Raw genomic sequence first — 12,019 nt, 5'->3', positions numbered from 1 at the left:
TTGTAGTGAACCATGATTTTTTTTAAAAAAATGGGATTAGTCTCTATTACACAAGTACCCGAATCTGGGTACATTTATACATACATATATATCTATGTGTAGAAATATATTTTGATTTTTTTCCCCAGTAAATGGTATTAAAATTAGAAGTACTGAACATTTTATTGAAGCTAAGCAGCCCATGCCAGCTGAGTAACTCTTTCTGTAGCTTGAAGGATTGCTGTCCACTTTTGACAATTGAAAGCAGGGAAAGGTCTGTGTTGTGAAACACTTGGCAGCCATAAAAGCCTTGATTATGAAGCCGTTTAACTGCATCTTCAAGCTAAAATCAGGGACACACACACACGCACACACACTAAACCCCCAAACTACACACAAACAAAAAAAAAAAAAAAAAAAAAAAAGGCTGGGCAAAGAATAAGAACGTCGCAATAGTTAAAAGTGAAGGCCTGTCTGAAGCAATCTTTTCCTGCTATTTCTTTTTTTCTTTTTTCCCTTTGCACTTCTAAGGCATACAGCAGTGGACACCACCTGATTGTCATTTGCTAGAATGAACTGCTGGGCATTTACCCTTGTGATTTTCTCCCCATTGCATTTGGAAACAAAGTCTCATTTTCCTAAAATTGTTTTGAGTGGACCACGCTTCAACTTTCTTCATCTTAATCTAAACAATAAAATGTAAATTAATGTATATAAATGAGACTGAAATAGTAAGAAAAGAATATTTATTTTTATTGCCTACTGCAGATCAGTGACTGGGAAGACACTTCACCCATGTGATGGATCTTACACTCTAACTTAAATTTCTTTCCCATCCAGAGATATAAAAAACTTAGATGAATGCCACTGTGTCCTTACTCCATAGTGGATAAGACATTTAAATGTCTCTACCATGCTCTCATCGCTTTGTATCTGAGCACTTTGTATCATGCACAAGGTAGATGAAGTTATTACAAGATCAAAGTTAATTGGTGAACTGTCTTCACTGAGAGAGCATTTCCTGGGTGGACTGCTAGGAGCAGAAAGGGGTAGCTTTGGGGAAGAATGATCATCCCAAGAGTTTTTGGCATTTCCCTTGTGGAGCTGATAGCTTGCAGACCTTCACTGCGCTTTGAGCTTGCTACACTTTAGTCTGAGACTTCAGCCTCTGGACAGAATCTGTATATCTTTTCAGCAGGACTTATTACTACCTGATGTTCTGAATTTTTTACATAAATAAGCTTTTTACTCTCATTTAGAATACAAATCAGTGATGGAGTAAAACAAGCAAAGGCTGCTGTCTTGGGCTTGGCAGGGAGATGCGTGTTCTGTTGGGCACTTCCCACTCATATTAGCATAGCCCAGCCTATATCGTACACACACCCAGTAATACCTCATTTTGCCACTGGACTGAGGCCAAAAGCACGAGCATTACAGGGAATATAAAGCGGGATGTTACTGGAAAGAATCACAAACTAATGTGAGACTAGAGCAAGTTTTTGCAAAGAGCAGAAAATGTGACCTTTGCTATAAAAGGTTCTTGTGTTTCATGTCGCTGTTTATATGACTGAAGTGTTTAATAAGTGTTTTTATTGAGTATAGTTAGAGAGCAGCTGCAGAAATCTTAAGTGCTTCTGTTCATTCTTTTTTTTTTCTGTAGTTTTGGAACTGCAAAATCTCACATATCTGACACAGATCAAGTTAATTCCTCAACTCTCTGCTCTTCTGAAAAAGGAACTGCTTTTGCGGGGTGGGAACGATGACAGGGGCAAAAAGGAAAAGTGCAGCCTGGAGGAAGATCCAGGCTGTTCGCTTTGAAGATATCAAAGTCTGGTGTATGAGAAGGCTGCCCATCTTGAACTGGGTGCCTGTCTACAACTGGAAAGAAAATTTGATTCCTGATACAATTTCTGGGATGATGCTAGCCATCCAACAGGTGACTCAAGGTACAGTTAACTCATTTCGGATTCATATTTTGAAATCTGGTCATGCTGAATTGGTCTGGTCTTTCTTCTGTTTTTTTCTTTTTTTTTTCCTTTCTTGTTTAATATTATCTTAAAGCTTTGGTTAAAACAAAGACATGCTGATATATCTAATGTTGATTTAATCTAAAATATACAAGGAAAAAATATATAGTCTTAACTCTTATGTGTTAGTGGATGTGAAAATGTGCATAGAAATGCTTTCTGTTATTGTAGCTGATTTCTGTGAGTTGGAACTTTACTATGGGTGGGATACTATGTATCCCACCCCTTTGACAATTTTTCAAAGACTTAATGTAGAAGATAAGAGAGCAGTAACTCTCTTCACACAGCGTACGGTTATATGCAATGTTTTATCAGGTAAATGACCACCTTTTTCCCTATTCCATATGGAAAACAAAATATGTGTGCATGATAATTGCATTGTAAGAGATGCTGCTCTGAAAGAAACATTGGCATTATGCGATTACCTGTGGAAGCCCGGAGCACAGTAGGAAAAATTAACAACTTTCTGTACATAAGGGGTGCTCCTGCCAGAGACAATACGCACGGAGAGGATCTGCCTGCATCCGCAGCTTGTGTACTTCGGCTTCTGTATTGATTTAATGCTGTATTACACTACCTATCATGTGTCTTTTCAAGCAGCAATACAAAGTAGGGGTGGAGCTAGGCTCCATTTGGCAGCTTAAAAAAAAAAACATGGAAGAAAGAAAAAAAAAAAAAGAAAAAGAAAATGGAAAACATCCCAAATACAAAAGCCTGCACAATGACCTGCAGTAACCTAATGCCCCAGTAGTCCGGGTTTGTAAAGTGATTGGTACTGGGGAATAAATGCTTTTGTCAGGTTCTTTTAATGTGTCTTTGATAGTGTCACCTTCTTTTGGCAATATTTTATATTTGTCCCAGGCAAATCACAGTTTCTTATCTGCCTCAGTTGGACTTTAACTCCTTCCCTTATGTAAAATATATATATTATTTCTTAACGATTTCCCATATTAGCTATGTTTAACTGTCATTCATGCTGTTAAATCATAAGCACTCCTTTAACTGAATTATGCTGGAACTGGAAACAACTGATTTGTGTAAGTATTTTTGCTTTTAAAGTAATTAGGAACATCTGCATTGACATGCTTTAACTTTAAGAACCTTAATACCGTAACACTGCAAAGGATCTAATTTCACTGGTATGTGCATATACAACAATTGTAGTTAAAATGCTTCTAATAACAGTCTGTTGAAATTCATCAAAATTATTAAGTTAAACAGCAGTTCTGCACTGCTGGTAGTTTTAGCCAGGATTTTCTTGTTTGAATCTTGTACCAAGAAGTAATTTAATGTAACAAATAAATTTAAGAAGATCTAGTTAAGACAGAAAATACTGGCGTTTCTTTTCTGGATTATTTTAAGTACCTAGAAATAATTTTATCCTTATTTTATGCTGTTTAAAAACAAATACATTGAAACTCTTCCCTCCTGCCGACCTGTTTTCCCTTTCTCTCTCCTCACTGCTTCTCAAGATTTCAGAAAGATTTTAGGGGACAAAAAAAAAGAATTAAATACCAAAGCATTTTATCATGTTTGTGGTGCTTTAACTTGAACACAACGTATTTATTTAGACTCTGCTTGCAGTAGCTCTTTTCATAGTGTTGTAAGTGACCAGAAATATCCTTTAATGGTTTTACAGAGAGGGTTATGCAAGAAAATAAAAAGTCCCATTTGACATATAACATGAAGAGAAAAGACCCTACATTTTGAGAGGACTTACAGTGTCTGTTTCTTTCCACTCACAAAATAAAACAATAAGTTTTGTAATGAAATGGAAAGCAGAAATTCTGACAATGGTAGGAAAAAATTAGTAACCAGTGAAAAGTGACATGCAGAGCACAGTGTCATTTGGTGTTGCAGCAACATGTTTAAGTAAATTCAAGTATATGGAAATAAACTTGAGTTATGGAAGTATATGGAAAACTCTGCAGTTGTATTTGCATGCAACAATCTTCTGAGTGATGAAGGTTGCATACTCCAGGGTAGAGAGCAGTCCAGTAGCCTGAGAATAATTAAGATCTTCCAAATGAGCTGTGTTTTTCACAATTTCTTACTGTGGGATTTCTTACTCATCTGGCATTGGCCTTGCTCAGACTATTCAGATTGGCAGCTCCTCTGATCTGGTGTAACGTGTTTGTGTTCCAACCTCTAATCTAAATTTTAGATTATATAGCTGGCTTGCCTTTGTAAAGGAAGAAAGGAAAGAGGAAAGTCACTGTCCTTAGTGTGTTGTAGTGAATGCAACAAAGATAGTGCTCATAACTGCTCCTCACAGAATTTTCAGAAGTTTTTTCTGGAGAATTCCTATGCAAAAGCAGGTTTTGGTGTCTGCCTTATAAGTGAAAAAAAAAAAAAAAACCAAAAAGCAAATTAGTAGAAATATCAGCAATCAGTGCATGCAGATAATGTTTACTCCCAAAAGGTCTTTTATAAAGGTATAATGTAGTTCAGAATAATGGTTTTTATGCCATCTTTTATTTTGGATAAAGTTATAAGGAGCTAGTACCATTCATCTTCTGATTTTCAGGGTCAAAATTATTAGTTTCTAAATGTGACTTAAGCCTTCAAACTCCTGTAAGATACCTTCAAATCCGCTACTTGAAAATGGAAACACTTGAGCTCATATATCAGTTTAGGTTTGAATGTCTTCCATCATGACACACTTAAATTAGAAACTAAAAGTCCTATGGTGACAGAGTCTAGGAATGGTGTACAAGAAAGGCATGCTACCTTTTTACCTTTTTTTTTTTTGTTAATTTAATTGTCTTTACTTCCATGTACAGTGTAGAAGAAATGGATCTTTAGAAGGTAAGGTGTTACCTTACCTAACACTGAGCTAAGGTAAAACCATATGCCTCTGTGCTTAAGGTGTTATCCTTACTCTCTGACAATGTTATATAATAAAGAGTATAATAACTATCAAAGAATCCATATGAAATTATGTAATAATTTCTGCAGAAAGTGAATCTTCTAATGTTACTTTTCAAATGCTTTGAAACATTTTCAAAACATGCCCAAGTCATATTTGACCATTCAGAGGGAATCCATTGAACAGTAGCGTGCAGTACAACAAATGGATCCAGTAGTGGGTTGGGAGAGAGGAGACCAAGGAGTGTAGGGAGATGGGAAGGAAAGGCATGGAATTAGCATGATGTACTGCTTGGCATTTGTGATGAAAGAGTCATTGATGAAACCAAGCAGTCATTCTTCAGGTGTTTCTATATTTGTTTCATTGTCTGCTAAAAATGCCAAGTTAATCCTAATTCATGAGTCCCAAAATTCAGTGTTGAGCTCTTTCGTCCTATTCACCTATTGAGACTCTACTTGTATGGTCTCTGTGTATGTTCTTTAATTTTAGAGTCTTTTAGCTAATTTCACAGAAGGTGGAGAAGGAAGTGTCAAAGATAATTGTGTTTCTACAAATTTCATGAAAATGGCCAGAGGAAACAGACCCTACAAGTTCTAAAAAGTGATAATAGAAACTCATACCTTGTTGGGCATTAGATAATCTGTGTAGTTCTTTCAAACACACCAAAAAGAAAGATTCCATTGGAGCTTGACTATCTGACTGCAAAGTCAGTCAGCCACATGTCAAAACCAGTAGAAGAAACTAGGCTTCATTAGTTCCAGCTATCATTTAACAATATAGAGCCCAACACCCGGTTTTTCTGATGCAGAATCCTTATTCTTACTCTGATACATAAGGTTGAAAAATAACCTTTGAATCTAAAATGAACTTTGTCATCCAGTCTTGAAGTTTGCTATATACTTTCACCAACAGTTAAGAAATTTGAGCTTTCATGTTTTGGTAACCACTACCTCATTTATCTGTGTTTCTCAAAAATCTGTTATTGATAGACATCTAGATAGTCATCTAGAGCAAGATGACTCTAAATTAACAAGTAAATCCTTAATTTGCTTCTTGGATTAACACTTCATTGCTCTTTTCCCTTTCCCTTTAAAACTTATTAATATCTCATCAATAGTCATCATATGAAGATTTTTCTTTCCATTTAGTTCTGTGTTCCTCACCTATACACAAAAATTCAATTGCTAGATCCATGTAGATGGCTCATAAATCCCTAATCTGTTTTTTTTTTTAAATCCAAATTGAGGTTGTCCTAATAAAACAAAGGTTGTGCAGTGTAGGTATCTAGTTCTCAGCAAGCTGCTTTTAGGTTTCTTATTAGTCAATGGAGATCTAGCTGATAAGAGTTAGTGAATTTTATGGTGTTCAGTCTGCTGTGGGAGATGGTGAATGACTGTCTTTACATTACTTTTTTTTTTTCTTTTTCTTTCATTCACTTATTAAACTGTCTTTATCTTGATCCATGAATTTTCTCACTTTTGCTTTTCTGGTTCTCTCCTCCATCCTTTCAGGGAGAGAGAGTAAGTGGCTGGGTGGCTGCTTAACTGCTGGCCAGGATCAACCCACCACAGAAGCGATTCAACAGACTAAATCTAACCATCTACTTAGTTAAGGCTGATTGATTATATTGGCAAGATTTCCGTTGAGTGTAACACAGGACTGGCTCAGGTGTAGACACTGATGATGTAGACATAATATTTAGGTGAGGTGTGTCTCAGCCATTATATCTGTGGCATTGTGGGTAATAAACAGTTCATATTCCACATTGTTAAAGGCAGGTCTTACTGTTTGTTTTTTTTCCTGTAACTCATCCATTGACCTTTTGTAATAATATCAGAATTCTCTTTGTGGCTTTTTCATGTGACCTAGACACAACCTACTGGACACGAGAAGCATACTTTGATCAAGCTGTGTCTGAATTTTACTCAGTTTCCTTCCATGATAATATTAAGATGCATTATGATGCAGTCCTTCCATGTAGCTAAATCTCATAAAGCCGTCATTTTGGTTTTTTTCTGTAGCCTTCTGAACACATGCTGTAGCCCCTTCATACCTCTTCAGAATGCAGCTGCTTAACTCATTTTCACAGTCTGTGGTAACTTTTTATTGCATCAAGCAAATTATTCACCTTTACTTTCAAGGCCTTTCAGAGGTAATCTTTCTTGGCATCATTTATTCATTACCAGGCTGTTGATCTGTCTCTCATTAATCCATTTTGCTAGCCTTCATCCAGTCTTGTCTTTTCAAAACTAGCTTTGTGCCTTCTCTAAGGATTTAAATTATGCAATGTATGTTGGTCAGTACATCACATCTCAGTATTTGCTTTTGGATTGTTATTTAGAATGTGTTTCTTTGTGATTTTGTTGTTGTTGTTGTTTCTTTGTTTGTTTTTATAGTTTTTTTTTCCTGGGCAGAACTATAAATACTGGCCAAAAAGACTGGCATCTAGAAGTCATGTAGGTAATGCTGCAATCCATCACTAAGTTTCTCTGACCATCATGGGCTGTAAAAAAGGAAGTCTGAGTTTGAAAAAGTCTATGCAAATACACCCTCTGTCACACAGCGGAGTTCATCGCCAGAGAAATTATCCCCAAAGTTAGTCTGCCAGAATATGTATAGTAGTATACATTATTTATTTATGTATGTCATTTCTCTATACAGTTAGGGGGCACAAATGTATCTGAAGTATTTTGGTTAGGACATTATAAAATGAAAATCAAGTGCTCTGCTTAATATCTGAAGTTACCTTACTCTTTCTTGATGTAAATTCCTAATGTAGATACCTAACTTCAGACAACGTCAACCCTTTCCCCCAAGCTTCTTCCAAGAAATCACTTGAGGTTTAGATAATTATAATCCTCTTCTGCAAGCCACTAATGACCAGACAAACTCCTGCTTGGACGAATACATGACTTAATTTCTGTTTTGTTATTCACTGGGTGATGATAATACTTGCACCCTGCACTTTTCATTATAGCATCTTGGAGCTCTTTACACTGTCCAGTAATAGAAAAGTATATGGGGAGGGCAATTAGAAACACAAAAGTGCTTTTTCTTGAAACACAGACATGACTCATGCAATACTGTATTGACAGTTTATGGTGCAATTAATACAGGTTTCAGTTATTTGCTATTAATACAAATGTCCAACATTACAACTCAGTTAGACCCTTCCAAAAAAACCCAAACCCACAAATGTTTCTTCAACCTTAGAAGAAAAGAGGTCAAAACAAAGACATGGTACTTTCTGCTTAAGTATTTGGTCTAAATTGAAGCTGAAGTACAAAATTAGTACTTTGTCTCAGTTTTCCTGAAGGATGATGACTTTGCCCATGTGGGAACTAGTCAAGTGCATGGATATGTAATTGAGAGTAAACACAGAAAATAAAACACACTCAGATAAAGGGCTGAATGGGTAATTGTCATCTCAAAATTCTGAAAGAATAGGTAACTGACATTGCAGATCCAGTAACAAGTACCTCTGATGAATATGTCAAATCTGGAGTTATATTCTACGATCAGATAATAGTGAGTATCCAAGTTACAAGTCTGCATCGCAGAGGAGGGACTGGACCGGATGCAAGCAATAGAGGTGTATTTCCCTTTAAAGATAATAAAATAATATTTGCATGTATAGCATTAAAGGATATCAGAGTGGTTGGTTGTGCTACCCAATTCTGAAGCAAAGCTCTAGGACAGCTAGTAGGTTTTCCTTCAGATTTATGTATGCATTCTAAAGACAACTCTGCTGATGCTCTCAAGTAGGGGTAGTTTTAGCGATCTGCTGGAAATTAATTAGCCTCCTTGAAAAGAATGGGTTGTTAGGTGGATTAGGAGCTGCAAAGAAGCCGATGACCCCAGGTAGTGCTGACTGTTGATCTATTATCTGAAATATAGTGTGTAATTTTGGTTGCCTCTGTTCATGGAAGATGATTTCAAACCTCAGTAGAAGAAGAAAAGGCTAGGAGAAGGATCAGGAAAAAAAAAAAAAAAGGAAAGATTATACCTGGGAGAAGACTTAAAAATCTTGAACAGGTTAATTAAAGCCTGAGAAGGTGTTTCCTTATCAGGAAAGGCATTTAAAGTAAAAGACAGTTGCAGCACATGAACAAATGAGTATAAAGTGCCATGAATATTTTTAGACTTAAAATTGGAAGTAGTTCTAAAAATATTCCATTAAAATATTGGGATAAGAAGATGTATCTCCTTACCATATAATTCCATTCATAGGTGTACTAAATTACCTGTTTTCCTGTCATTAGAGAGAATGGAACACAGGGCACAAAGGGGTTCCTTCACAAGTTTATGTTTCCTTTCAATATCTGTTGCTGCTCAGAAAAACTGGGAAGTTTTGAACTGAGTTGTATCTATTAATAAGTTAAGGAAAATGTGGTGTTTCTTTCAAACTATGATACTTTCACTGTATTTCTGGATTCAATCTTTATTTTGCTACATTCCTGGTATTTGGCTGGAATCATAAACATTATGCTATTTGTTTTGAAATAAACATCTGTCCATGTGTTATACTGCATATACTCAAAAGCTGCCCATGTGGAAGCATGAGGGTGTAAGTTTTGGACTTTCAAATTTATCAGATTTGGGACTATGGCAGTGTTTGTAAATTTTTAAAAATATATTTTTTTGTAGTCAGCTAGCACATGGATATACTTCGTATGGAATTCATATGTAGTGTTATACTTTAGCTGCCTTTCCTATGACCTATTGTGAACAAGTTTGGCTCAAATGGGTTTTGGTGGGCTGTTTTTTGGGGGGGTGGAGGGCCCTTGAGACACATTTCCTCTAAAAGTGAAATATGTAGATGGCATCTGATGAAATCAGTATTGTTATTCCTGCCAACTTCTTTTTTCATTCTGCAAGCCCAGTAATAACTCACTGAGGATTGGTGTGTTTTGTATGTTTTAATTAAAGTTAATTTAATTTTGAGCTGGATTTATTGCTGAACAACTAATTCCTTAACACTGGCTGGAGACCTTGCCATTAAAAAAATGAACGATACTGCCTTCATGCATTCCAGAACTGGTGCCCAGAGTTTTGGAAGGCATGATGCCAAAAACTTATACATATTTTTTTTTTTTTTAGCTTTTCATGGAGGAACCCCAGCTGTGTCTTCTCAAGGGTTATGGTTGCTGGGGATTTTTTTTCAGGTTCTGACCATATATGTAGACATAAATACACTCTGAGCAGACTAACTGGAGCTAATAATTTTATTAAGGGGTAGAGCTGTCTTGTAAATATACATCTGGCATACAAATAGCATGTATAGATGAAATTGAATAAGCACATTTGGAAACTGAGCCAGAAAAATCTCCTGGAGAGTGCATTGGAGAATCCATGATATAAATGATATAAATCATAAATGATTTGTGGAAGTGTCCAGCTGAACTCTGTTATAGTTCTCCTATACAAAGAATAGTGATGTAAGCTGATCATGAAATGTAACATGTTAGTAAGTAAATGTAGGGCATTGTTTCATATTTATACCACTTTCCAGCAGAGAAGAAAGGCACTGATGCTGCTGTGCATGCAATATTTCATTTCTGATGCCTACTAGAATTCTTCCAAGTTACACATGTGCTAATACAGACCTGTCTGACAGACTATTAGAAATGTGAATTCGGCTTCTGAATGACCTCTGAATCCTTTGGAGCCTAATGTCCAGGTACACTTTTCTTAGTACGACCAGATGAGCTGCGCAGATGTCGGATCCCTGCGCCTGGGGGGTGCCTGAGCACCATGGACAGAGACTGACAAACCCAGGAAATGTTGATTCCCTGAAGGAAGAAGACGAAGAAATTACTTCACCTATAATATTCTGGGTCAGCTTTTAGTGCTGAGATCCTTGGCCAGCAATCTGTCAAAATGGATGCCCTTTTAACGGATTTCAAAAGTCCAGTTCATCTTAATTAAGGCCTGTCAGCAGTCACGACTGGTCTTTGTTTCTCCACAGCATTGGTGCTTCTCAGAAGATTATCTCATAGTTACCTGCTTGCCAGAAACTTCTTATGGGTTTCATTCTGTGTTTATTCTTATTGAGATGCAAAGGAATTTCCCTTTAATCCACTTTCAAAATGCCTCTTTCGTGTTATTTTGGAGGGGGCCAGATTCTTCAGGTATTATGGCTGACCATTGTGGAATAGTTCATAGAATTCTGTGTATAATAGTTTATAAATTATCTATGGTGTTTAGATATTGTATCAAATCCATCTTAAAGAGGTCTAAACATTGAATCTCTGATTATCTCTCAATAGTCATAACTTTTTTCCAGGAGATCCATTAAAAGAAAATAAAATACTAGATTTATTTTTTTTTCTGTCTGTTTTTGGGTAAATCCAAAATGTACAGAAGGGTCAAGCCATCTCAAATAGATATAGCTTTATTAGGTACAGAAGGGTCAAGCTATCTTGAATAGAGAATTAATTAATGGATCACATTGTTCATTTGTTTCTTCTACCATAATACTTGAATATTCTTTCTTTTGAACATCAAGATACAAGTGTCAGTACCTGGAAATTTGCAAAGTGGCGGAATAGGCAGTGCTTTCACAAATATACCTTTGATGCAGTTATCAGATGGTACACTGGCAGAGCTGCATTTCAGATACTGTACAACTAATACAGCTGAGATGCTTAATTCTCACCAGACTGAAGGAGACAGTTGCATGGGAAGAAACGACACTGAAACATCCTTCAAAAAAGAGAATGGTTGCTAACTCAACATTCTGTGGTCTCTGAAAGATTTATGGTACATTTTGCATAATCTGTCCTCCCATCTTGCTTTTACATTCTTAATTTGCCTCAGGATTTGAATCACAGAACTAAGGAATGATTTTAAGCTCTTTGTACTTTGTCTTTAAATAAGTCAGACAGAAGGTACAATCCACATGTGTAGCCCTAGCAAATGATGCCATTAGGAAACACAGATCTTGCAAGCATGAAGTGTGTCTGTACACCATTAAGAGGATTGATACTGAGCTTTCCAGGTTTCAGAGGTAAATGACATTATTTCCAAAGGATCATTTTGTGTTAATAGCTCTTAACAAGCCAGAGTCAAAGAATCTTCCAGAACTGTAGGTTTGTGTAGGAAAATTGTTATGAAATGTAATATTAAAAATGTTTTCTGCAGT

At 36.3% G+C, this 12,019-nt stretch overlaps 1 protein-coding gene across 1 annotated transcript in view; it reads left to right on the top strand.

The window, feature by feature from the left end:
- Window positions 1-1,634: 1,634 nt before the first annotated feature.
- The window catches only part of SLC26A7 (solute carrier family 26 member 7), a 66,746-nt gene continuing 56,361 nt past the window's right edge, over window positions 1,635-12,019 (top strand). Inside the window, 1 exon segment of the mRNA XM_009514258.2 lies at window positions 1,635-1,925. Coding sequence (XP_009512553.2) covers window positions 1,739-1,925 — 187 coding nt within the window. The 5' untranslated portion in view covers window positions 1,635-1,738.

Source organism: Phalacrocorax carbo, chromosome 2, assembly GCF_963921805.1.
Source record: "Phalacrocorax carbo chromosome 2, bPhaCar2.1, whole genome shotgun sequence".
Taxonomy (NCBI): Eukaryota; Metazoa; Chordata; class Aves; order Suliformes; family Phalacrocoracidae; genus Phalacrocorax; species Phalacrocorax carbo.
This window is presented reverse-complemented; position numbering and strand designations above follow the sequence as displayed.